The 27,417-nt window shown below is 45.6% G+C and overlaps 1 protein-coding gene and 1 pseudogene across 1 annotated transcript in view; one reads left to right on the top strand and one right to left on the bottom strand.

The window, feature by feature from the left end:
- Positions 1-17,270, top strand: part of SORD (sorbitol dehydrogenase) — a 34,724-nt gene extending 17,454 nt beyond the window's left edge. Inside the window, exons 4-9 of the mRNA XM_003987197.6 lie at positions 3,135-3,294; positions 6,993-7,111; positions 10,434-10,499; positions 11,532-11,707; positions 14,839-14,960; positions 15,855-17,270. Coding sequence (XP_003987246.1) covers positions 3,135-3,294; positions 6,993-7,111; positions 10,434-10,499; positions 11,532-11,707; positions 14,839-14,960; positions 15,855-16,020 — 809 coding nt within the window. The 3' untranslated portion in view covers positions 16,021-17,270. The remainder of the gene's footprint in view (positions 1-3,134; positions 3,295-6,992; positions 7,112-10,433; positions 10,500-11,531; positions 11,708-14,838; positions 14,961-15,854) is intronic.
- A 7,566-nt stretch (positions 17,271-24,836) lies between these two features.
- LOC101087843 lies at positions 24,837-25,385 on the bottom strand (annotated as a pseudogene).
- Positions 25,386-27,417: the final 2,032 nt, after the last annotated feature.

Raw genomic sequence — 27,417 nt, 5'->3', positions numbered from 1 at the left:
ATTTTGTGGGGCTATCCCAAAGGGGAAGATTCATAGTTTCCAACAGCTTCTGAGTGGTTCTTACCTGTGGGTCCAGATATCTAAATACTAGTCATAATAAAGAGTGTGGGGGTTCTTTAAATTTCAGTTATAATAAGTGCTGAGTGCAATCCACAATGAGTCCAACCTTGTGCTTTGAGGGATACAGAGAATTGAGAAGATATGATACCTGGATACTTTCATCTAGTTGGGAAGACCAGACATCAGGACATAAATGCCAATAATTAGAGAATAAGACCATTGGGTACTATAAGGTATGAAAAAGAATTGGCTCTAGCAGTTCAAAGAAAGGGCATTTGTGATGGGCAGAGGTCTTAAATGAAGGTTCATGGAGGAGATACATCTTGGGGCTGGATATTTAACAATAATAATTGTAGGAAGAAGGTAGCTAATATTCATTGCTTTACTGTTAGCCTCCATGTTAAATATTTACATGTATAATTATGTATGTCATTACTGAAACAACTGTATAAGGTAGGCATTATTTTCTTCCTTAACAGATGAAGAAAGTAAAGCACGGTGATTAGGCAGAGTCATACACTAGTGAGTCTCAAGCTGGGACGCCTGTCTTGGTCTTTCTGACTCTAAAGCAAGTGCTCAGAACCATTGGCCTGCCCAGCATCTGGAGACTTGAAAACGGTTTTGTATTTGAGTTAGTGAAGGGGTCTGAAGCTAATATTCTAGTTAAAGGAACAGAGTAATAAAATCACAGAGATGAGCATAATATATCTGGGTCACTAATAAATCTATGGTGCTCAGAGTAGAGGTTCTGTGTTGGGGAGTTAGTGGAGACGATAAAAATGCATAATCTATATACAAGTCCCTCTTTAAAAAGCACTGTACAGCTGTGAGTTGTTATTATTATATTATTACAATGTAATAATTGGAAGACAAAACTGAGTAATATAAAACTCCACCTGATTATGGAGAGTCTTGAATGCTAGATTGCAGAAGTTATCGTCAATGGTAGACCATAATTTGGAGAAAGTTCAGTGGGCCAAGGGGAAAGTAGAGAGGGATAGAAGGAAGGGACACACACAGGTTAGGGGAATATATTTTATGGTTGCATAAATATGGTTGAATTTCTGTGGATCCTTTTTTTTTTTTCTTTGAGAAGACAAAATTTTTATTTAAGTGTTTCATATGCTAATTTGGACTGAAAATTCTAATCAACTAGTCTAGAAAGAAGGAACACACTCAGAATAGTCCTTAACATTTGTTGATAAAGTTTTCACACAAATCTTAAAGAATCAATAAATATAAGGCATGGAAAAATTCTTAATTTAAATACAATCTGGCTATCTATCTTGTAGTTTGAATTTCTTATAAAATAACACCAGCTCAGATAATTATAATAATGATAAATACAATGCAAATAGTTAATACTACTTATATTGCTACTATTATTATCATTGCCGCCACTACTTTTAATGAGCGCTAACTACATCCCAGGACCCTGTGTTATTCTGTAGGTAGTTTTAATGCAAAGGCATAAAAATAACTTAAGGTGTGCCTATTTAGTAAAGGGAAAACCTCCCACGGGTGACACTCCTCAGGCTAAGGAGGGCCCTAGCTCCACTGTTCCACCCCTGTGCGGGTGGGGCTGGGGACTGACTGGGAAGGGACACAAAGGAAGGAAGTTTCCAAGGTAGTGGTAATATCCTGTATCTTGATAGGGGCTTATATTACACAGGTGAATGCATTTTTTCAAAATTCATCTAGTGATCCATGTAAGATTGTGCATTTTATCTATATTTAAATTTTACCTTAAAAAAGAACCTTAAACAAGTTTGAACTCTAGTTAACGATAGGCAGGCTGAAGTATTTAAGCATGGAGTGTACTAATGGCTACAAGCTACATTGAAATGCATCAGCTCAATGGATAGAGGAGAGATAGATAGATGGGATGGATGGGCAGCTATGTGATAAAGAGAATTAGCTACATGTTAATTGAAGAATCGAGGTGCAGGACATCTGGGTGTTCACTGTACAGTTCTTCCAACTTCAGTGTATGTTTGAAAAAAAAAATTTTTTTAACGTTTATTTATTTTTGAGACAGAGAGAGACAGAGCATGAACAGGGGAGGGGCAGAGAGAGAGGGAGACACAGAATCTGAAACAGGCTCCAGGCTCTGAGCTGTCAGCACAGAGCTCGATGTGGGGCTTGAACTCACGAACCATGAAATTATGACCTGAGCCTAAGTCAGAAGCTTAACTGACTAAGGCACCCAGGCACCCCTTTTAATTTTTTTTAATGTTTATTTATTTTTGAGAGAGACAGAGACAGAGCATGAACAGGGGAGGGGCAGAGAGCGAGGGAGACACAGAATCTGAAACGGGCTGCAGGCTCTGAGCTGTCAGCCCAGAGCCCGACGGGGGCCTCGAACTCACGGACCGTGAGATCATGACCTGAGCCCAAGTCGGATGCTTAAACGACAAAGCCACCCAAGCGCCCCAGTTTGAAAATTTTCATAATGAAAAGATAGAAGACCAATTCTAGGGCTGGGTTTCCAAGCAAGCATAGTGAGGCAGAGGAGACGTACACTAGTTCACAAGCCTGGAAGCTACTCTCTGCTCTGCCAGAGCCCGAGACCTCTGTGGGTCATTTGCCTGAGCAGGTCTGCAAACTGGGGATCACCTAACTCCTAGTTATTGTCAAAATGCAACCAGACTGAACATAAGGCATGCCATAATTGTGGCTCCTGTGTTTGTCAAGGCCTTGGCCCATATTTTCAAAGCAGGTGAAGAAAAAAAAATGTCTGCAAACTCCATGCAGCGGTTTGAGATGAATCCTGGACCTGGCTTGCCTTAGAGATGGGACTGGTTCTGTGTTTCCCAAGCTGGGAGGTGGTTGTGGAGCTGAGGGGTGGATTGGCTTGTTCCATGGTTGGTAAAAGGGCAGGCCAAACCAGTCTGGAGAAGTGTGCTGGTCATGTTCTGTGTAGCATCCTGAGTTTTCTGTGGAAGCACTAATGGTTGAGCTTGTCTAGGGGGCCCTGGATCCCGGGGAGGTGGGTGTCTCCCCCTGCTGGCATCTCCCCAGGAGCATGTGCCCCTTCACAGCAGCTCTGCCCCTGCTCACGTTTTCCTCTCCAGGGGATCGTGTTGCCATCGAGCCAGGTGCTCTGCGAGAAATGGATGAATTCTGCAAGATTGGCCGATACAATCTGTCGCCATCCATCTTCTTCTGTGCCACGCCCCCTGATGACGGGAACCTCTGCCGGTTCTATAAGCACAACGCTGACTTCTGCTACAAGTTAGTGCCCAAGGCCTGGCCTGGCCACCTGGGTCCTCTCCCCCTCCTTTTTGGTTGGGGTTCTTTCTCCTAGTTTCCTGCGGTCATTTCTTTGTTCTTTTCAGCTTATAATTTCAGACACGAAGCATCCCCTCCACAGGCCCTTCTGGGGGCATTGAGGGAAGGCAGCTTGACTAGGGCTAAGACTGACTCACAGTACTTGGTTTTAGTCTTTGGGCTGAAGTTCCCGTTTCCTAGAGCAACAATAGAAAATTGTTGCCAAAATCACTCACTCCTCTCCAGCCATCCTGCAGATAACTTGCTGAGGTTCGTCCTCCATTACTGGTTTCCAAGGCAGCTCCCAGGAAAGAGAACTTATATTACAGCAGTGACCCCCAGTAACAGCAACAATTGGGGCTTACAGACGAGGCATGGCATGGAGCCAGGGCATGAGCTTTGGGACCCTGGATCCACTCTCTCCTAGTGAGTGACTTTGAGGAAATGACTTAACCTTCCTCTGCTTCAGTCTCATTCAATCACCCAAAGATTAAATGAGGCAATGCGTGTGAAATCACAATTATTATTCCCACATGCCTGGCCTTTTACTAATAAGTGCTTTGCATGCCTCATCTTATTGAACCTTCATAAGAATAATGGTGAGGTGGGCACCAGGACTGCAGTTTTGTGCAAGGGTGCCGACCCAGGAAGAGACTGCAGAGCAGAGCAAGGACTCAAGCTGGGGCAGCTGAGAGTCTTAAATTCCTGTCCTGTGCTCACTGCCCTACCCCAACTCTCAAAATGGTTTTGGGGTGAGAATTGGTATCTGCAGAAGCACAGTGTTGCACCCATGGAGCTCTGGGGTGCTGATGTGCCTCTTTCCTTCTGACTGTCTGGCAGGTGTGTTTTCCTCCCATTCCAACCTGGCCCCAGCTATGGCTCTGTTGGTCAGGATGGGGCTTGTCTGAAAGGGGCCAGGTGCCCATTACAGGGGCAGTCTGATAGATCTGAGTTTTCTAGTGCCTACTGGAAGCCTTGAGAGGAGTCAGAGGCCAGACCTCGTGATGTGTTTAAGTCAACATCTAACTGCTCTAGAAGAAAGCAAGTTATGTGCGTAGAGTCTACCTTTCAGCAAGTGGTTTCCGACCATCCTCCCTTTTCTGGGCCCTTTCCAAGTCAAGGCACCAAACGAGGTTTTCATGAAAGGCAGAAAAGCAAAATGATAAATTTCAAGACTAACCGCTGGTCTCTGCCATCGACCAACTGTGTGACGTTCAGCGAGTTACTTAAACTTTGTAACCTCAATATCTTTGCTCGTAAAATGGAGATGATAATAGCACCAATATGGTGAAATGCATAGCTTATTGACATAATTCAATGAGAAAAGTTTATCAAATACTCAGCATGAGGCCTGGCACATAGTAGGTGCTCAATGAATGGTGCCATGATATGTCATAGATATGGCCTTGTGTCTGGGGGATAGTACAGGTTAGGTATGAAAGGAAGTCTTGCACTGGGGATGGGGGTGGGTGGGCCTTTGTAGACAATGGTGGGGGAGGGTGTATTCTGTTGGTAGTGTTAATGGGAGGGCTGAGGAGGGCCCCTAGGGGACGTGCAACCCCCCACCTCTCCTTTTCTCCCAGGGTGCTTTCTGCTCACGTCCCCACACCAGCCCTGGACCCACACCCTCTTCTCTGGTTTCTGTTTGTGAGGATTCCTATACTGCCACGGCCTCTTTATTTTCCTACCCACCTTATTTTCTTTTTATCTTCCTGCTTCCCCCTTGACTTCTTGATTATCCTTTTGCTGTTCCCTCAACCCTATTGTGAAAACCACCAAGTTGCATTATTCTCTGATGTTTATAAAGTCAGGAAAGATCAGAGCTGGGAAGAAACTTAGAGTGTTCCCATCCCCCTTCCCTCCCACTGAACAAGGTCAGGTTAGTGGGAGCATAGAGGAGGACCCAGAGACTCTCCAAAGGTCAGTGGCAAAGGCCCTGGGCCCAGGACTCTTCCTGGTGCTTCTGCCTACATGCCAGGCTGCCCTCCCCGTGTGGCTAGTGTGGCTGTCTAGGTGATTAAGGCAGCACCTGCCTAATGAGTAGAACAATCTCACCACAATAATCCTCTATCATCACCATCCTCAATCCCATTTTCCTGGGTGTTCTGCTAAGGGGAAATCAGAGTGAAGGTTAAGAGCGGCACACCATTCCTGACCAAAGACCACCCTCAGCTCAGAGCCCACACAAGCCTTGGGGGAAGTCCCAGATGTGAAGGGGCAGGCATGTCTGAGGCAGTATGGTTGGTGATTCCTTGGGAGAGTTTGGGAGTCTTCATTATTTCACTTCAAACTTTTATCTCTTTTATAGAATTGATGGGTCACATTGGGTGGGAAGGGGTGATGGTGGCAATCCAAGCAGGAGAGAAGATTGAAGTAGGGGAGACAATGTGAGAGACGCAGAGGGGAGGGAGGAGGAAATGGTGGGGGGCAGCAGGCAGAGGCCAACTGTAAGCCTCATTACTTATTCTGTGGAGTAGTGTGACAGGTCATGGGAACAAGCACATGGTTTGGCTGACACCTTCCTTTTTGGAACTTGAGGATTTTCATGTTCTAGCATGTGGGGGTTTGGGGGCCCTGAATAAAAATACTGGACAGTGAGGAATTAGCAGAAGTGAGATGTGAACCACATTGCTGCTGGTACTAGCAGGCGGCTGATATGGGGCAGGCAGGATGTGGAACCAGAGACCTGAGTTCAGGTCTTGCTTTTCCACTCATTAGCCTTGTAACCTTGGGCAAGTCTCTGAATGTCATTGAGCTTCAGTTTCCTCTTCTGTAGAATGAAGGTAAAAATAAAGCCTGTCCTTCCTGCCTGACAAGGTCATGGTGAGGATCAAATGAGATAATGGATGAAAAAGCCCTCTAATCTGTAAAGCCTTATGCAAATGTTTGCTGTCATCATCATCGGGGTTGTTAATAGGGTCAGGATGCCAGTGGACTGGGAAGTGAAAACCAAGAACCCCGTGGTGAAGGTGACACAGCATTTAATCAACTGCCTGGAAGAGAGGCCCTCTTCCCTTTACAACCAGTCCAGGGGCAGCCAGGCAGCTGCTGCCATCAGATGTGGTTCTTCTGGAACATACAATTGGGGGGGAGGGCAGCAAACAAGAGTGACATCAGCTTCTAAATCACTGTTTGGCAAAGCTGCTGATAGTCGGGATTGTTTGCTGAAGTGAAACCAGAAAGGCTATATACATAGGTTTGAGAAGCAGACGAGATGCTGGAGTGTGGTCATATTAACCTCTTATTAAATGAACTTCTCATTTATTAATGGTAATCACAACATATCTCTTCTTGGGTAACATGTTGAAGAAAACATAATGTGTGCACATTCACTGAAGTGATTTGTCCAAAAAAAACTATTTTCAGAACAGGGCAGTGTGGCATGGATTCTGGAATCAGACCTATCTGGTTTCCATTTCAAACCCTTTGAGCCTCTCACTAGTTTTGAACCTTTGGCACAAGTCATTTAATTCTCCAAGGCTCTGTTTCTTTGTCTGTAAAATGAGAATATTAGTGCCTACACTAGAACTCTTCCAAGGTTTGTGTGAATGAATATATGTAAATTGCTCAGCATGTTGCTAGGCACATAAGCAAATGCTCAATAAATATTAGCTATTGTTACCCAGAGAGGGACTAACTGAGTGTGTTGAATGACACCCTAGGCTTCCTGACAATGTCACCTTCGAGGAAGGGGCCCTGATTGAGCCACTGTCTGTGGGGATCCATGCCTGCCGGCGAGCTGGAATCACCCTGGGGAACAAGGTCTTTGTGTGTGGAGCTGGTAAGAAACAGATGATACTGTGGTTATGAGTTCCTTAAAGGGTAATGTGGAGATCCCTCTGCCCGTCTCATTCCCCCACCAATGGCTTGAATTGGTCCTAGAATCTTTCTGGGTGGAAGAGGATTACGGTGTCCCATTCCCTCAGTGACCAGCACTTTGCTAAATAAACTATCTGCAGACATAATAGTATTTCATGTTATTTCCTAGGCAATATATCTGTTTTTGTTCATTTAAAGAATGTAATTTGGGATGATTTTTTTAACTTGACAGGGAATATTTTTGGTAGTTAAGGGAAAGGTGACTTTCTGAACTTAAGTCATGCCAGAGAAGTGGTCTCCTGGTCCATCCAGGAATGGGGTGGGTCCTGCCCATGAGCAGTGGAAGGAATGGAGTCCAGTCCACCCTGAGCCAGCACTCGGCTTGCATTGGGGTTGCAGCTGGCTGCGTTCTCTCCTCCCCTGCTTCCAGCCACCCGAACAAAACCCTAGCAGCCTCAGACTGAACCATTCTAGGTGTCTAATGCTAGTGACACAGACAACATGCTCATACTCCTTGTGGGTGTGATTTGGTGTTCCTCACACACCCTTTTAGGCATAATTGACATATAACATTACCTTAGTTTCAGGTACACGTGATGATTTGATATTTGCACATATTACCAAATGATCAGCACCATAAGTCCAGTTAACACCTGTCACTATACATAGTTACAACAATTTTTTGTGATGAGAACTTTTAAGATCTACTCTTTTAGCAACTGTCAAATACGCAACATGGTATTATTGACTATAATCATCATGCTGTATGTTATACCCCCATGATTTATTTACTTTACAACTGGAGGTTTGTACCTTTTGACCCTCTTCACTCATTTCACTCACCTCTCACCATATCCCCTCTAGAAACCATTTCGTACTGTTATTTGTGAGTTTTGTTGTTTCATTTTGCTTTTGTTTGGATTCCACATGTAAGTGAGATCCTACAGTATTTGTCTTTGTCTGATTTATTTCACTCAGCATAATGCCCTCAAAGTCCATCCATGTTGTCACAAATGGCAAGATTTCTTTTTTTACAGCTGAATAATATTCCACTGTGTACATATAAACCACATTTTCTTTGTATATGCATCTGTTGATGGACACTTAGGTTGTTTCCATATCTTGGCTGTTGTAAATAATGGTGCAATGAACATGGGGTACAGATATCTTTTTGAGTTAGTGTTTTTCATTAAATACCCAAAAGTGGACTTACTGGATCATCTGGTAGTTCTATTTTTAATTTTGTGAGGAAACTCCATACTGTTTTCCACAGTGCCCATACCAATTTACATTCCCACTAACAGTGCACAAGAGTTCCCTTTTCTCCATATCCTTGCCAACACTTGTTATTTCATGTCTTTTTATTTTTATTTTTTTTCATGTCTTTTTAATAGTAGCCATTCTGACAGGTGTGAGGTGATATCTCATTGTGGTCTTGATTTGCATTTCCCTAATGATGAGTGATGTTATGCACCTTTCCATGTACCTGTTGGCCACCTGTACGTCTTCTTTGGGAAAATGTCTGTTTAGGGGTGCCTGGCTGGCTCAGTCAGTAGAACATGCAACTCTTGATCTCAGGGTTGTAAGTTCAAGGCCCACTTTGGGTATATATATATATATATGAAGAAAATATCTTTAGATCCTCTGCCAATTTTAAAATCAGATCGCTTAGCTTTTTGCTGTTGATTGTATGAGTTCTTTATATATTTTGGATATTAACCCCTTATCAGATATATGATTTGCAAATGTTTTCCCTTACTTGATAGGTTGCCTTTTTCATTTTGTCGATGGTTTTCTTTGCTGTGCAGAAGCTTTTTATTTTTTTTAAATTTATTTTTATGAGAGAGAAAGAGAGAGGGGGAGGAAGAGAATCCCAAGTAGGCTCCATGCTGTCAGTACAGAGCTCAGTGCAGGGGCTGAGTCTCACAACTGTGAGATCATGACCTGAGCTGAAATCAAGAGTTGGATGCTTAACTGACTAAGCCACCCAGGAGCCCCACAAGTGACATATGTGTGTGTGTGTGTGTGTGTGTGTGTGTGTGTGTGTGTATACTTAATTTGCATAATTAATTCCTTTTTGACATAGAAAAAGAAGTCATGCATACCACATGTGTATACACACAGAAATTCACCCATAGCCCCATCACCTATCATCCTGAAAGAGAACCACTGTGAATATTTTGATGTAGAATTTTTCAGGTTTTTAATTTTTTTTAATGTTTATTTATTTTTGAGAGAGAGACAGAGTGTGAGTGGGAGAGGGGCAGAGAGAAAGGGAGACATAGAATCTGAAGCGGGCTCCAGGCTTTGAGCTGTCAGCACAGAGCCCGATGCGGGGCTCAAACTCAAAAACCTAAGCCAAAGTTGGATGCCTAACTGACTGAGCCACCCAGGTGCTCTGAATCTTTCAGTTTTTTAAAATGAGATCATGGTAAACATGCCTTATTTTACCTACTCTTTTTAAAAAAAATTGATATATTATGAACCTCTTTCCATCACACTGGATGAACGAGTTATGACATAATTTTTAATAGTTGTGTAATACCCCACTGTAGTTTGTTTAGCTAATCACCTCTTTGTTGGTCATTTCAAGTATCTTCCAGTGTTTTGACTTTGGGAGGAAACTCACAAAATTATTTTCAAAAGCAGTGTCAAAAAGCAAATCCTCAAAGAATCTGCACAGTCTCATTTTGTGGGTCTGGTTTTGTACTAAAACCGTGTCATCCAGCATGCAGATGCTGTGGGAAGCAAGTGGTCTCTGGACTGATTTTTAAGTCCCTGAACATCCTAGAGCTGCCTGAGCAGCTGGGTCAGCCCATGGAGCCAGGTCACTTAAGCCAAGGTGGTCCTCAGAGGACACCTGTAAAGGATGTGTCTCTCCTTGGGGGGATGTGATGGGTTCTAAGAGGGTAGGAGCCAGAGAGAGAACAGGACAGTGTATCCAGGCCTTCTGAGACATTTTATTCTCTTAACAAATATATTTTCTCGAGCCCTCTTCTAATTTGCCATTTTCCCCAAGCAGAGTAAACGGAAAAGTTCTAGCTTTGAGGTTGAGAGAATTAAATGGAACTCAGCAGTAGGAGCAAATTTCATGTCCAGAACAGTTCTTCATATATTCATGTGCTTATGCATTCAACAGATAGTTGTTAAGGCCTCACTATGTGGTAGGCACTAGGGTAGATGCCAGAGGTGCACACAAGCTATGGTTCCTGTCCATGTCCTGGACAAGGGGTGAGCTGATGTTTAATATTTCACAAACATCTCCCATTTCCTGCTTTATTTAGGGCCAATTGGACTGGTCACTTTGATCGTGGCCAAGGCAATGGGTGCAGCCCAAGTGGTGGTGACTGGTAAGAAGGTTTTCTTTTTCAATCTCCTTGAAGAGGAAACAGCTGGCCTACTGTTTAGGCCAGGGGCTTGAGAACTATTCCTTTCCTGGAGTGCTGGGTTTCTAAAGGGGCTCTTCCTCTTTTCTCCCCCCGGGGTTCAATGATTGAAAAGCCCACCCAGGGGCAGAGGGTGGCTGCTGTGGAGAAGGTCTGGCTCTTTATGTGTGGACCCCAGATGCCCCTACTGCTCACTCAGTCGTAAGAAGAGGCTTAGCCCCTGGTCCATTTGACCAAACCCGGGAGGTAAAGAAGGTGTGCTTGTGTGTGTGTGAGGTGGAGTTAGTGGGATCTATGATATGTTTATAGGAGAGTGTTTGTGTGTGCAGTGTGTGGTATGGGTGAGAGATGTGTGCAAGTGTGAGGAGAGCTTATCTGTGACAGTATGTGTGGAAGCATGTAGGGTATAGAAAGGTGTGTGTGTGTGTGTGTGTGTGTGTGTGTGTGTGTGTGGAGAAGGCATCAGTGAGAGAGAATATTTGTGTGTGTGTGTGTGTAAGGTATCTGAGAGTGTGGGTGTGGGTGAGTGTATAGAATTGTGTGGAGTATGTGGATATAAGGGGAGTAGGGATGTATGAGAGTGAGTGCTTTGTGTGTGGAGAAGGTATCAGTGTATAGAAGGTATCTGAATGTATATGGGAGGACTGGGTACCCTTCAGAGAGAGAGAGGGAAGCTATGTAGAGCTGTGTGGTGTGTATAGGGGTGTGGGGATGTAAAACAGTGGATATTTGAGAAGTGATCTGAGTGAGAGGGATGGGGGAAGGGAAAGGGAGAGTGTGTGTGTGTGTGTGTGTGTGTGTGTGTGTGTGTGTGTGTGTGCAGCTGTGTGGTGTGTATGGGAGAGTGTGAAGGTGTAGAGAGTAAGTGTTTGGGCTCAGTGACACCACCCACTACACCAGAGTTTTATTACCACTAAAACATACACCTCCATCTTCATTTTCTCTCCAATCCACCATCCAGTTCTCAGTTTGAAAGAAACTTTTGTTCAACTTTAGATCTGTCTGCCACTCGGTTGTCTAAAGCCAAGGAAGTTGGGGCTGATTTCGTCCTCCAGATATCCAAGGAGAGCCCTAAAGAAATTGCCAGTAAAGTGGAAGATCTGCTGGGGTGCAAGCCAGAAGTTACCATCGAGTGCTCGGGGGTGGAGCTGTCTATCCAGGCGGGCATCTATGTGAGTAGGATGTGGGTCGCTGAAGCTGGTGGGCAGCTCTGGGCAATCAGTGCAGGGTAGGTAGCAGTAAGGAGTGCTAGGAACAGGTGTCTCCACCCTTGTTATGTGACCCCCCCCACACACACACACAAGCAAAATTAGATAATCTAGGTATCCCTGGTGGTTTTTCTTATTTCTTTTTTTTTAATCTCACTTGTCTAGTACCCTTATTAGGTCGGTGTAAAGTCTAAACAAGGTAACAGGCATATATGGGCCTTGAAAAATGTTAAGAGACACACCCCTTTAAAATGGGGTTGCTATCATGATCATATCTGTGGTCATAAAAGCAGTGCTATTGGTAAAAAGATAACAGAAGGAAGAGGGAACCATGCCTTAGTCGTGTGTGGGAAATCCCTATCTTCTTTAATTGAGGAAAACTGCAGTCTTTGAGTCATTGATACAAAGTGAGAGCCATTCATTTAGTTAGTCACAAAGGTGTGGTGATTTTTAGGGTCACAGTTGGCCACTACTCTTCTGTCCCAGACCTGGCAACAGGTAGCTGCCAACACCTGATTTGCACCTCGGCAACCCCCCAGTAGTTTATGGGAAGTTGGTGGAATGGGGGTGGGGAATGGCATTGATACCAAGTATGAGGAAAAGAGGGGAGAAAGAATACCTTCTAGGCTTCAGCCTCACCATGTGCTGCATCTTCTGCTGGGTACTTTATAAATGTGATGCCAGATCTGCCCAGTAGCCCTGAAGATTAGTTATCACTGCCTACATTTTACCACAAGAGGCCTGGTGACTTGCCTTGAACACACTGCCCCAGTGCCTGAGTTTTTCTCACTCTGTCCACTGCTTAGGAGAAAAGGGAAGAAGGGGACCAGGAGCCAGTGGGCAACCATGCTGGCATGGGAGGGACTGGGCTGAGGACGGTGGTGGCAGCAGCCTCCAGCACTGAGCACACAAGCCCCTGCATCCCACATTGCTTCCTCGCGGCAGTACAGGCTTCCTCCTTCCTTCTGAGTCACAGCTGGGTCATGCGTAAGGGCACTTTGCACCTGCAAGACATTCTGGGGATGGCAGAGCTGCCTACCTATTTTCCTACCTGAATACCCATGGCATCAGGGGCTGAGGAAGTGTTGGGAGGGCGGGGAGGAACAGGTGCCACTTTTTCTTTGTCCTAAGTTCCAGCTGGAGCCGCCCCACCCTCTGCTCCACTGTCAGAGATGACAGTTGCCATGTGGGAAGGGGCAAAGAGAAACCTTTCGGTCTGTGTGTGATTAGTCAACCAGTGACTTGTCTTGGGCTCCTGCTGCGTTCTGGCTTTGTGCTGGGCACTTTGAGGGCTATGATGAATAAGGTGTGTCCCTCTTCAAGTTGTTGGCAGTCAGTGACCCCCACTCCAGAGGAAGGCAGTAAAAGCCATGGCTTCATAATGCAAGACTCTCTTCTTCTCCCCTGCCTGGAGAACATTGGGAACAGTTGACATCTATCTCCAGCTGTTGACGTTGGGGGCCCGGTTGCTAGGCTACCTGAGGCAGCTGGGCCTGAAGCCAGTACCTCTCCCGAGTGGGGAATAGAGCCATTATGCACGCCAGATGCTATAGGGTGCTGCAGGCCACCCCACCAATAGGCAGGTTAGGTGGAGGCATCTTATATGGACACACCTGAGAGTCACTTTCCAGGCAGGTTTGTGACTAGAAAATGTCTGGGAAGAAGCGTGGCAAATGCTTAGGGTAGAGTTCATGTCATCTTGGTGCAGAGGTCCCACCCACAAAACAATAGTCAGGTAGTCCAAGCATTCCTTTGCCTGTGGTCTGCAAATAGCTGGCCTCCTGGCAGCTTGGGATGGCCAGCTTGGTAGTATTCCTCCTTCTCACTAGGTAGAGAGGAAATACTGATGGGGAAACAGTTTTTCTAAACAATTTATCACTCAAAAAAGTTTTCTGTGGCTCACTCACAACTTTGACCTCACCTCCCACCCCACCCCACCTTTTCCAGTGGGGACAGCAACATTTTCCAGTGGTGAGAGCGCTTTTCCTAACTGACAGTGGTCATAAGTCACAGTGGTTTGTAAGTGACCCTGTGCTTCAATAAAAACAGAAAACATGCTGAACGATGAGCCCACCCTAGTGCCGAGGACTGTGATTTTTATCCTAACAGCCCCACTGGGGAGGCATCATCCTGATCGTATACACGAGGAAGCTGCTTGAGAGGTCCCATAGCTCAAAAGTGCGAAGTCCAAAGTCACCCCCATTCTGCAGGCTTCTCTTCATGGCATTTCCTTCCCCCCATAGGCTGTGATGTGTGGCCTTTTGCAGCTCCACTGGTTAGACTGGTCCCAGTAAGTGCTAGCTGCTCCCAACTATAATGAAAATGAACTATTTTTCCATCTCTCACAATACTGACCACAGTGATCCCCAAAAATCTCTGGTGGAGGCGCAACACTCATGTGGAATCAGTGGAATGAGTGGAGATTGTCAGGAGAAATTTCATTCTCTGGCCCATTCTAAGGAAGGAAACTGATAAAGCCGATAGGTGTTCAAGGAAGACAAAACCTATTGTGGCTGATACTGTTGGGATGAATGTCTCTGGAACAAAAATATTTCTAAATGCCAGCCAGCCTGTGTGTGTAAGGCAGTCTTTAAGCCAGAGAATTCTAATGGCCCTCCCCGTTTGTATGTGGTGGGTAGTTTTATCACCAAGAGGGTGCTTCCTTAGAGGTTTGAGCAAAGTGCTGTCTTTTATGGGGTTGACATTCTGGAGGAGGGGCAGGTGCTGAGATGAGGATGTACCTGAATCAACATCTGGTACTGAATTAGTAAAGCTTTGAAAGATGCTCAGGGCCTGAAGGTTAACTGTTGGTAGGGGAGATTTCTCACTGGGGTCTGGAGAACTTGGCTATTTCCTAGGAGGCTGTAGACAGCCGAGGGTGCTCCCAGTGTACCTGGTCCTCCTCTGGATCTTCACAGAAGATAACTCTGCTGCTCTGTTAAGTATGGTCAACATATGGAAGAGTTCACCAGTATAGAAAGAATCATATTCTCTGGAACATTTGGGTACTCACCTGATGCAAACAGATATTTATTTGTGCGAGAAGTCTGCATTTTCTGATCTTCTGAGTTTTCTTGGTCTTGTCTCCTCTTCAGGCCACTCGTTCTGGTGGGACCCTGGTGCTCGTAGGACTGGGCTCTGAGATGACCACTGTGCCCCTCGTGCACGCAGCCACCCGGGAGGTGGATATCAAGGGCGTGTTTCGATATTGCAACACGTGAGTATGTTGTGGGTGAGCCAGGGTAGTGAAGGGCCAGCAAGACCCGAGCGTGGCCTCTGGAAACAGGATCCTCTCTTGTTTAGTCATGAGGGACTTTTCCTTACCACACTGACAGCCATGCAACATGGTAGGGATCCAAAGACAGAGCATCAAACAAGAGGGCAGAGATGGCGGAGGAAAGGATGGACAGCGGGAGGCAAGGAGGGGGATCTTGAAGCATGCTCTTCTTGGATGTCTGCCCCTTATCACCCAGGCCCTCTCTTTTCCATTTCCTCAAGTGGCCACGTCTTCATTGTCCTCTTTTAAAGGGAAGAAGGAGAGAAAGGGGACAACAGAACAGCAAGAACTCAAGCCCCTTGGTTTCCACCCCAGAGCCCCAGGGCCCACCCTGGGAAGTGAGAGGGTCTTAGTTCACCCCACCTCATGTTCTGTGGTTCTGCCCTCTCCCCATCTGGGGAACTTTCCCAGGACCACCTTCCCTACCAGCGTCCGTCTGTGACAGTCTATGACCATTCCTTCAGCAGAGTGCTCTTTTCTGATGAACTCTGCCAAGCCAAGCTGCAAAGGGGTGTGGCTGGGTTATCATGAGCTCCTTCTCTGAGGCTAATCTGCCTTTTCACAGTGGCCTCCATATGCCTTATGCCTTCATGCCAAAGGAATTCTAAGCTTTGTGACAGACATTGCAGAGGGGTGGAAGCATTTGGGAACAGACTCTGGATTCCCAAGTTGCAAGTCATAAGATCATTTCCACCATCGTTGGGCTGTAGAATAGACTCGCCAGGACCACAGTGCTATAAATAAAAATGGCCAAGCTGATCTTGTGCTTGGTAGTTTGGGGACCTAGTTCTTTCCTCCTGCAGGTTGAATGTAACACTTGTGATCTTTTTACAGGTGGCCGATGGCGATTTCAATGCTTGCATCCAAGTCTGTGAATGTAAAGCCCTTAGTCACCCACAGGTTTCCTCTGGAGAAAGCTCTGGAAGCCTTTGAAACATCCAGAAAGGGATTGGGGTTGAAAGTCATGCTTAAGTGTGACCCCAATGACCAGAATCCCTAATATTAATTGGGCTCTGCCCTCACCATTTCCGCCCCACTCCCCGCCCCCCAGTATCTCCAGGCAGGGATGGGCTTTGAATACAGAAGTTTCTTTTGAGTAATGAAAACAATTCATTATAAGCAGAAAGCCTTACATGGAGGAATTGGTGTGCCTTAAAAACACAAGTAGGGACAGTTTGGGGGAATTTGCAGCCAGAATGACCTGTTCATGCAGAGCAAAGTTCAGCAAGTAGAGCAGAGTTTGGTGTAGGTACTGGGAACTCCCCTTCTTCCTGGAGCGCCTGAGTTGAGTAAGGAAAGAAATCTGCCCATTGGGTTCCTGGTTCCACCACGACTGGCCAGGTGGGGATGGGAGCTGAGTTATGAAGAAATAACTTTATCAAGACTTAACTGGCCCAGAAATTGATTTTCATGAAAATCTCAGCTCAGGGTCTGGGATGAAGCATTCTCAGCAGTTTTATAGTTTAGAGCACAGTGTTTCTAGACATAAGTGCTATTTGGTTTGATGATAAAAGACTTTAAGGGACTGACCTTCCTGCATCTAGGATAAGTTTTAAATCTATCAAGAAAACAAAACAATGCTGAAATCCCTCATTAGGTCCAACCAGCTTGCGTTCTCCAAATGTAAAAAGAGCCAGGCAAGTTCTCAATATTGCTTAAAGATCACCTTTTCTTGAATTCCTAAGAGTTCTCTGTGACTTAAACTACCTTCCCAGCGCTCCCCACCCCCACCTGTCTGCTCTCAGGGGCAGTCCCTGAGGGCTCCTTTGTCACTAGACAACGGGGGAGGGGTCCTCACAGGATTTGCCCCCAAAGTGTCTGGCCAGTGCACCCGTCTTCCCACCCCACAGGGTTAGCATTCCTTTCACATTCACTGATGATAGACAATTCCATTTAATTCTGGTAATTATAAACAGAAAGCCTTCCTCCTCACAGCCTGTTAAAGAAAGCTCTTGGTATCTTTCTGTTTGAATGATCTCTCCGATCTTGTTTTGATCATGGGGTTTTCTTGTGAAAGATTTGGGTCCAAATCACTTTTTGCCCATTTGTGACTTTGAGACTATTGGTCAGGAATGAGGATATTGTAGCTGTGACCTAACTTGGGCTACAGCCTTTTAATCCTTCACTTCAGCTGGGAGTGGAGGGTGAGTTTGAAGAGGTGCTGGCTTTCTTGTGACTGGGGCAGGCCATGATCGCTGCTTGGAATTCCTCAAACTGCTTTGGGTAATAAATTGTGCTTGTGGTACCTGACTGCTGCCACCTGTTTGTGCCCCTTTGTAGGGAGGAATGGACTCTGGCTACCCATTTAACAAAGGGAAGGACCCAGGATTTTTGAAAGCGACACATTTTCTGCATCAAATATAATTTCATTAACTTGGAAATTTATGTTCATGATCTCTAATCCTCACAGCAAGCCAGATACGTCAGATTATTTTACAGCTAAGGAAATAGAGACATCAAGGAATTTGCTCAAGGTCACCCACTGCTTTTCCTGTCTCATGTTCTCTCTGGAGGAAGGGGGCGAGTCTTGAGACTTCTGTGCACACTCAGCAGCCACAGAGCCCACTTGTACTTTCTTCTCTGTGTTCCGCTTAGCTCCAGGGGCCGACTTGCCAGCTGCCTCCTCTTAACTCCTTCTAGCTCTGGTGCCCAGAGTTCCTTGACTGAGGAATGAGAAGGCCTTCCCCTTCTAGATGGAAGGCTTCCAACAGAGATGCTCCCGAGGGAGGTGGGTTCACTGTTAAATTCACAAGTAGCCACTTTTCCTTTGATTGTGGTTTATTGGAGGGAAAAGACCCCTGAAACTGAGAAGGACTTAGGAGCTACAGAGGGGACCCTGGGAAGGTGGGGCTACCAAGGACAAAGGCATGGGTGACCTATCTCACAATTGTGATTTGGCTGGATCTTCTAAGTCCAGCATTGTTTGGTGTGTTGGCTGGGGCTTCGTGCTGCTGCCACCAGGGCAGTGATGAAGTGAATGACCCGATGGAAAGTGGCCGTTCAGACAATACTTCGCATTGCCAAATCCCCTCACTGCTCTTAAGCCACTAGACAGTTTCACAGCTCCCAAGCAGGGGCAGCGAGGGTGATAGGAGAGGAGGGGCTGTGGGTGGGCTGCCCACTCAGTGAGTCCTCTGGGTGGTGAGAGGGCCCAAGCTGGTATTACTGAGCTGTGCCTGGCTCCCTCACCTCTGCGGCCTTGTTGAAATTTGGAAGGAATTGCAGGAAGCCCAGGCATTGATTCTTCAGCCGTCTCCACTTAGTGCTCAATAAATATTGATTAACTCAGTGAATCAGTCCCGGAACCAGGAATATGGCCCTGTCGGCCTCTGTGCTCGCTAGTGCCTGACACCTTGTTGGCTTTCAATCAACAGAGGACCCCACCCAGCCGGCACTCCCAACACGAGGGTGGGGTGTGTGGGTGGAGAGCTGTGAAGAAGGACCCTGAAGGCAGGCTGGAGGGTGGAAGGGGGAGGCTAGCCCATGGGCCCTAAAGGAGAAAAGTGGACACAGCTCCGGCAACTTCTCTTGACATCCACCTTCGGCTACAGTGAAGTCACTGTATGTTAATGTGGAGTCACTTCTGGACCGCCAATCCCTGGTTCTCAAGCCACCCCAGGCTCACTTCTCTGTACACAGTCCTGCCTCTTCCTTCTTGGCTCCTATTTTTCTCCCTTTAGGAGAGAAATTGCTCGGACCGGAAATTCAAAGTGTTGGAAGCAAATAGGATTTATTAGGTATTTGTTTTCCCAGAACTGTCCTCTGTCCATGATCTCAGCCTAGCTTGGAATACAGAAGGCCCACTAAGGGACCCACATCCCCAGGTAGCAGGCAAATCTCTACCGCCCCTACCCCAACTCACATAGCCAAATCCCAGGGAGTTCAGAGAGGAGCAGCATGAGGAAAGGGTGGCAGAAGTGGCTTGGCTTGTAGATCATCTGCAGGAAGTACCTTCAAGACAGCAGCATGTGTTCTCTGGTGCAGTGGCTGCCTTGTCGCAGCTGCAAGCTGTGCTCCAACTGTCTCTGACCCCCACTCTCAGCACCCCTCTTGTAAAACCCTGGTGGAGTCAGGCACTGAGCTCTTTCTCCAGGTGCCTGATGGTGTTCCTGCCAAGAGATTGCTTGGTGGATCTTAATCGTCGGTGGGGGTGGTGGGATTGGGGAGTAGCCTCTGTCTTCAGGGTCTTGGACCCATCAAGCCTACGAGAGACAGCACTTCGTAAAGGGTTTGATGCCAGGATTCCTGGGTACTTTCTCTCCTTTTTTTTAATTTTTAGTTTTTATTTAAATTACAGTTACTTAGCATACAGTGTAATAGTAACTTCAGGTGTACAATATCGTGATTCAACACTTCCCATACAACACTGGGTGTGGGAACACTACAACACTTTCTAATCCTGAGCGCATCACAAACTCACTGCGATTTTCCCAGTCAGTTCCCTAATCCGAGTCTGGGTTTCCTCCCTTTTTAATAGAGGAGTGGGCCAGACGACCTCAAGGCCTCTATCATCACTGGTATTGTCACCATAGACCTAATCTTTATGGCCCATCTGCTTGTACTCACTGACCTTTGTCCTACATTTTCCCTTAAGCTCTTTCCAGTTTATCTCTCAACTTTGCCAAAAGACGGTAGCATCCTATAACGGAAGCCAAAACTACTCAAGCAATAAAGACTGCCCTGATAAGACCCAGCCAGCCCAGACCACACAGACCAGTTTCAGCTAAAGCCCCCACTCGAGCCTGCACAAATGAACCATGGAGTGACCTCTGGAATGACTGGCAATCACCTTTACCTCACTCCTCCTTTACATAACATACAATATGTGTATAGGCATGTTTCTTAAGGCACATGTACAACCTTATGCCTGTCTCTATGTATGATGGACAAAGACCCCCCTTTTAAAATATTCATCCTAACCATAAATAAAAGGAATTCATCCACCCTTGCTTGGGGAGTTACGGCTTTGGAAGTTATTCCCCTTAAGTTCCTTATTTGCTGCAACTAAATATTACATTGTGCAACAATTCACCTGGCATTTCTATCTATGACTTATCAAGGAGTGAACTCCTATCAGTTTAGTTATGATATTATACAAGGTTCCCATCATCCCAAGGCCCTGAGGAAAGAGGACACCTAGGGGGGTGGTCCTTGGGGTGGAGGTGTGAGGGGCCTTCTTGGGTTTCAGTGCCAGTCCTGTGTATGCATCTGTGTGTGTGAGGAAGTCGCCTGAGGGAAGGGAGGTGAGAGGAAGCTGGGGGTGAGGAAGCTGCCTGTGGAAACACCTACATCCTGGCCATCACCTTGTCCTGTTGCTTGGCCTCAGGCTCCCATGTATAGTCCTGAAGGGGACTGTGTAGCCCAGAGTTGGGCCCTGGGAGGTCTGGCTCCATCACTGACTTCCCTGCTGGTGGTCAATGATTGGCCTTTCTGTGCTCTGCATAGGAATGGAGGCAGAAACACAGCCTAGCAGTGGGGGATAGATGGATGGGGCCCCCAGCAATCCATCCAGAGTGAGGAGGGAGCTGTGGGAAGAAGGTGGGCCTGGGCCAAAAGTGGGCCTATTCTGGGCACAGCACCACGGAGGCACAGTCAGGATGCAGCTCCCTTGGGACCAGCTCCAGCCTTCAGGAGGTGCTAAAGCCACATGTGCCCTGCCCAGACCTCACAGACTCTCTGTGTACCGGCCACCAGCTCCCTGGTACTGGAGGCCTCTCCCACAGACCTGCCTCAGCACCTCCTCCCTGCAGGCATCCCAAGTGGCTCAACTGTTCAGTTGCTTGGCAGAGCCCTTGTCACCAGGAGGTAATGGTATCTGTACTTTTCCTTATCACACAGGTTTGCATTGTTAAGAAAGTAAAAAGAAGAGAAAATCAGCATAATCTGTTCTCCAAGGATACTAATAAGTTGGAGAACTTCCTTCCAGCTTTCCTCTGTGTGGCTCTATACATATAAAGCATGCACGTGCATTTATAATCAGAAATGGGAATGTACTTTACCTACTTTCCTCCCCCATTTTCCCCCATAACAGATTAGCACTTTATTTAACAATCACAATTCCCTCTTTTTTTTTTTTTTAACATTTATTCATTTTTGAGAGACAGAGAGAGTGTAAGCAGGGTAAGGACAGAGAGAGAGGGAGACACAGAATCCTAAGCAGGCTCCAGGCTCTGAGCTGTCAGCACAGAACCCGACGTGGGGCTCAAACCCACGAACCACGACATCATGCCCTGAGCCGAAGTCGGGCGCTTAACCGACTGAGCCACCCAGGCACACCCATAACTCCCTCTTAACAACAACAAAAAAACAGGGTTAATGGAGGGAGGTGGGCAGGGCATGGACTATATGGGTGATAGGTACTAAGGAGGGCACTTAGGATGAGCACTGGGTATTACATGTAAGTAATGAATCACTGAATTTTACTCCTGAACCCAATATTGCACTGTATGCTAACTAGAATATAAAAAAAAATTGAAAAAAATAAATACAAAATGAACAAATAAATCTAATGAAATGGAAAAACAACAAAACAAAAACAATCACAATTCTCATTGATGAGTAACAGTAATTGATGAATTAACAGTAATTGCTTTATACCATCCAACACTCCATCAATCCAAGAGCAACTTTCCCTAATTATCAAAAAAAAAAAAAATGACTTTTTTCACGTCATTTTCTTGAACTAGGATCCAAACACATGTGGTTAATGTCTCTTAATTTTTTTTAAGTATTTATGTATTTTTGGGAGCGTGCAAGTGGGGGAGGGGTAGAGAGGGAGGGACAGAGGATCCGAAGTGGATCAGGCTGACAGCAGTGAGCCCAAAGTGGGGCTTGAACTCACAAACCCACTGTGAGATCATGACCTGAGCCAAAGTTGGTTACCCAACTGACTGAGCCACCCAAGTGCCCCCTTAAGTTTCTTTTAATCTATTATAGGTCCCCTCCATTTTGTTTAAATGTCACTTTTTAAATGTTTATTTATTTATTTTGAGAGACAGAGAGAGAGAGAGAGAGTGTGTGTATGCATGTGCACACAAGCAGAGGAGGGGTAAAGAAAGAGGGAGAGAGAGAATCCCAAGGAGGCTCCATACTGTCAGCGCAGGGCCCCATGCAGGGCTCCATCTCATGGTTCCTGAGATCCTTACCTGAACAAAAATCAAGAGTCAGACACTTAACCAACTGAGCCACCCAGGCACCCCTAAATGTCACTATTATGTTCAAGAAACTGGGTCATTTGTCCTCTACATACTGTTTTAACATTTGTTTTCATTTAATAAAGTATGTTCATTTGACAGATTGTTAAATTCCTTTTTATGTCAATAATTAAAGACATCATTATTTTTAATCACCATATTCCATTGCATGGATGTACTGTAACTCAAAGCAAATCACAATATTTTCGGTACTTGTATAGTCTACAGGGCTTGGGGCTTACAATAAAGTTGCAATGATTATGTTGTGCATACGTTGCTTTCTAGAGTTATGTTTTAAAATGAAAATAGCTGGGTTAAAGGGTCTACACATTTTTTTTTTAGTGTTTATTTATTTATTTACTTTAAATGTTTATTTATTTTTGAGAGAGACAGAGACAGAATGTGAGTGGGTTAGGGGCAGAGAGAGAGGGAGACACAGAAGCAGAAGCAGGCTCCAGGCTCTGAGCTGTCCGCACAGAGCCTGAGGCGGGGCTCAAACTCACGAACCATGAGATCATGACCTGAGCTGAAGTTGGACGCTTAACCAACTGAGCCACCCAGGCACCCCAAGGGCATACACATTTTAAAGATGACATGGTTAGACTGGAAAACAAAATACTGTTGAAACTACCTAACAGAATCTGAGATTGGGGTGCCCCAGGCCATGTACAATGTGGGAGAACTCTGGAGTCTAGGGAAGCTTTCAGGAACTGTTGAGGATGGGGCCATGAAGCCACTGGCTCTCTGGCTTTAGGCCAGTCTTGGGAGGAGGCTTGGACCTCACCATCTGTAAATCTGGATGAGTCTCCACCTCTTTGTGCCTCAGTTTCCTTTTTTTTTAAAATTTTTAAATATTTTTAACTTACATCCAAATTAGTTAGCATATAGTGCAACAATGATTTCAGGAATAGATTCCTTAGTTCCCCTTACCCATTTAGCTCATCCCCCCCCAACCCCCTTCAGTAACCCTCTGCTCGTTCTCCATATTTAAGAGTCTCTTATGTTTTGTCCCCCTCCCTGTTTTTATATTATTTTTGCTTCCTGTCCCTTATGTTCATCTGTTCTGTGTCTTAAAGTACTCATATGAGTGAAGTCATATGATATTTGTCTTCTCTGTCTAATTTCGCTTAGTGTAACACCCTCTAGTTCCATCCATGTAGTTGCAAATGGCTCACTTTCTTTTTTAAGAATAGTCAGTGGTCCCTTCTAGCTCTGGGACTACTGCAAGGATGACAACAAACAGCTCCTGTAAAGGGCTGCCATGGAATTCATAAGGAACTGTGGCTGGGTTACTATGGAACAGTGGAAGACTCTCTTCCCACCATGCCAAACCTCAATGCCAGAGGACTCTGGGTACTAGTCGCCAAACTTGACTAAGTCACCAGGAGGGAGTGAGGGTGGTATGTGTAGAATGTTCCTTTTTGGCTCTGGCCTCTCTTAAGTCGATGCAAGTCCACACGGCATAGAATAAACTGGAATAGTTATTAACATGCAAATTTTGGATTTTCAGACCCCCCAAGAAATTGACAATTTATAGGACTCTTAAGGACTCTTGTCTGCTGAGTGAGGGATTTAAAAGTCATCATATTACTATTTTAATCTCTTATCAAATATGTATATAATGTTGTGCTTATACACCTTAACAATACAGATTTTCAAGGGTGCTTATATATTTGTGCTGTGCGCTTTCAAAACACTGAAATGAGTCACCCACTTTGTGGGGTGGGATGATAAGGGACTGACATCATTGACAGTATCAAGGATTAAGATTCTAAGGAATTTCTGAAAAAACTGCTAGCAATAAACAGAGGACACACATGACCTATGAAAGAGTGGATGAGGAAAAAGCTAAGAGGCAAAGGATTTAGTAATCCAGGGCAGGGTGAAGACAGTGACTCAGCTATGGCTTTTGGAGGTTGGGGCTGCTGATTCTGAGGAACAGCTGGGGTTTTGGCACAGCACGGAGACAGACAGGCTCCAACCAGAGCTTCCCGGAGTCAAACCGACTTGGCTTCTCCTGGTGCCACGTATGAAATTCCCACATCTCACTGCACACCCAGCAGAACTAGAACCCAAGAACACTGTTGCCCTGTTCATTGGTTCCCTGAAGCCATGCTTCCTTCTCTCAGAATAGGGTTCCAAAGGGAATGATGTTTCCAAGGGAAAGATAGACATTGTTGGGGTGGTTGGCTGGGGAGGTGTTTCTGTCATCCAGTATATGTCTGGTTATGGGCCTGCCTGGAGAAAATCTCTCAAGCATTTGGAAGAGGTGGTAAAGCAAGTGTGGTAAAGGTAGTGGTGTGTTTAGATGTCGTGACTCCCTACAGTAAGACAGAAGTAGGTAGGTATATGTTAGGCTACTCCATTTCCTTATGACCTTGAGCAACTCACTTAAAATTCTTCAAGCCTCGGGTTCTTCATCCTTTAAGCAAGAAAAATAATACCTAGCTCAAGGTTGTCATAGAAACAGAATAAAGTGATTTCTAAGTCTTTTTTAAGGGTAGAATTAATATTTTATTGTCACTTATAATCAGATGATAGTTGGAATATATAGTCTTTTTGTACATAAAAAAAGTACAAGTTTTAAACAGCCAATGACTGGTTATGTTTTCAGAAAACATAATTAGATTAATTCACTAATGGTGCCTTCAAGTTTTTCCTTATCAGTTCCAGATAATTCACTCACCTTTTGTCCCTTTTTAAAAAAAAACTAGAAGGGGTGCCTGGATGGCTCAGTGGGTTAAGGGACCAACTTTTGATTTCAGCTCAGGTCATTATCTCACGGTTTGAGTTCAAGCCCCTAGTTGGGCTCTGCACTGGCAGTGTGGAGCCTGCTTTTGATTCTCTCCCTCTCTCTCTCTCTCTCTCTCCATCTCTCTGACCCTCCCCTACTCGCACTTGAGCCCTCTCTCTCTCTCAGAATAAATAAGCATTAAAAATAAACTGGAAGGCTGTCATACATTTGGCTTCATGCTCTGAAGCAACATTCTGTCATACATGTTAACATTAAGGAAACCACGTTGGAATATTTCTCATAACGGTAATGAAAGAAACGCTTGATCATTTTGCAAGGTCCACACCATGTGGCTGAGAAGTCAACTACTACAAGTTTATCTCCTGCACTGTTCGAGGCTTCCTGAAAAGCATACCTCCTCTCAATCTGCTTCACCATTTTGGTGGCTGGGGTCTGATAAGCAACCGTAAGGACTGATGAAAGTGGATCTAAACCGCCGGACAGAGCTTCGATTTTGAAGTCTTTAACTTGGTGAATGACACCATGATTGTGCTTAATAAGTGCTTGTGCCCCTGCTCCTCCCTCACCAAACCTTATCTCTTCATGTGGTAAATGAGCAGGGTGGCTGACCCCAAGACTCTTCCAGGTCTGAGCCTAGAGTCTGCAAAGGTGCTCGGAAGTATTGTGAGAAGTTCCCAGGGTGGCAGAAAAGGCCTCAGCCTGGCATGACCCAGCACCCTCAGCTCTTCCATAAACCTGCCAGGGCAAGGGCATTAGAAGTAGACCTGGAGGCCCAACAGAGCGCAGGATCGGGAACCAGGTAACTACACTCAGGAGCTGCCTCTTACCTGCCTGCCCTGCTCTGCCCCTGAGACCACCCAGAGGAGGCCCTGAGTCCAGAAGCCCTGAGCAATCCATCCAGTGGGACAGGGACTCCAGGAGTCATGGAAGTATCCCTCACTGGCTAGCATCTGGCACACTCAGAAGGAGCTCTGGAAATGTCCGTAGCCTGATAAGCAGCTAGACCTCTCACTCTCTGGTCCCAGCCACTGCCATCCTGCCCATCAGCCTGAGCTGACACCAGAGTAGCCAGGAGCCCTCAGCATGGCTCACTGCATAGAAGGGGAAGTCAAGCCCCAAGGACCCAGGAGGGGCATGTCTGGAGACTGCAGCAAGAGGAAGGCTCACCTGAGCCTTGAGCTCCCAGCCCTGAAGACCCATAAGACAGACTGGAGTCCAAATAAGATGGGGACCAGCTGCTCAGGCCAGACTTTTTGACTTTAAGAGGGATTGTGGGCATCCCTGTGGTGTGGTAAGAACAACACTGAACCCGGGGGGCTCAGGTAGCTCAGTCAGTTAAGCGTCTAACGTGGCTCAGGCCATGATTTCACTGTTCATGAGTTCAAGCCCTGGGTTGGCTCTGTGCTGACAGCTCAGACCCTGGATGGAGCCTGCTTTGGATTCTGGGTTTCCTGCTCTCTCTGTCCCTCCCCTGTTTGTGCTCTGTCTCTCTTTCTCTCAAAAATAAAGAAATAAACATAAAAAAAAAAAAAAAAAGAACAACACTGAATCCAAGGCAGAGTCCTCGGTTCTGGGACCAGCACATCCCCTTCACCCCAACTAATTTTAGGAGAGCTATTTAATTTGCACGTGTTCTGGGGCATCTGTAGCAGGGTCAGTAAAACCTCTCTCAGGAGCATTATCATTTGTACAATAGAACACTAAGCTGCTGTGAAAAAGAATAAGGGAACATTCTAACAGCTAATGCCCAAGGGTTTACTATGGGTCAGACACTTCTGAGAATGCCAGATGTCTTAACTCATATCACCCTCAAACAATCCTATGGATTAGTATCATTTCCCCCCATTAAAATCTTTTTTTAATGTTTATTTATTTTTGAGAGAGAGAGACAGTGCGAACGGGGAAGGGATAGAGAGAGAAGGAGACACAGAATCCAAAGCAGGCTCCAGGCTCTGAGCTGTCAGCAGAGTCTGATGTGGGGCTCAAACCCTCAAACTGAGATCATGACCTGCACTGACGCCCAAAGGACTGAGCCACACAGGCACAATTCCACCCATTTTAAAGCTGAGGAAACTGAGGTACAGAAGTTAAATAATTTGCACCATTCACCCCCACCACATGCATACATATGTTTGAATATGTGTGAGAAAAATATCTATAAGGATGGATACCAAACTGTTAACGGCACCTAACTCTTGAGGTTTTTTTTGTATTATTTGAAGGGAAGATAACATGAGGAATTTCTTTTTTAAAACCATATACATTTCAAAAATAAATAAAAAAATAAAACCATATGCATTTCTTTGTTGATTGATTTTTTTTTTTTTTTTAAGTAGGATCATGTACCACTTCTGGGATTTAAGAAAATGAATAAGGGAATCACTACTCACTGGCTTTCAGGTTTAACTGCAGAAGAGCATAAGCGGTGTGGCATGTGCTCCTGAGTCAG

Source organism: Felis catus, chromosome B3 (genome assembly GCF_018350175.1).
Source record: "Felis catus isolate Fca126 chromosome B3, F.catus_Fca126_mat1.0, whole genome shotgun sequence".
Lineage (NCBI taxonomy): Eukaryota > Metazoa > Chordata > Mammalia > Carnivora > Felidae > Felis > Felis catus.
Note: the sequence above shows the minus strand (reverse complement) of the source record. Positions and strands in the feature narration are given on the sequence as shown.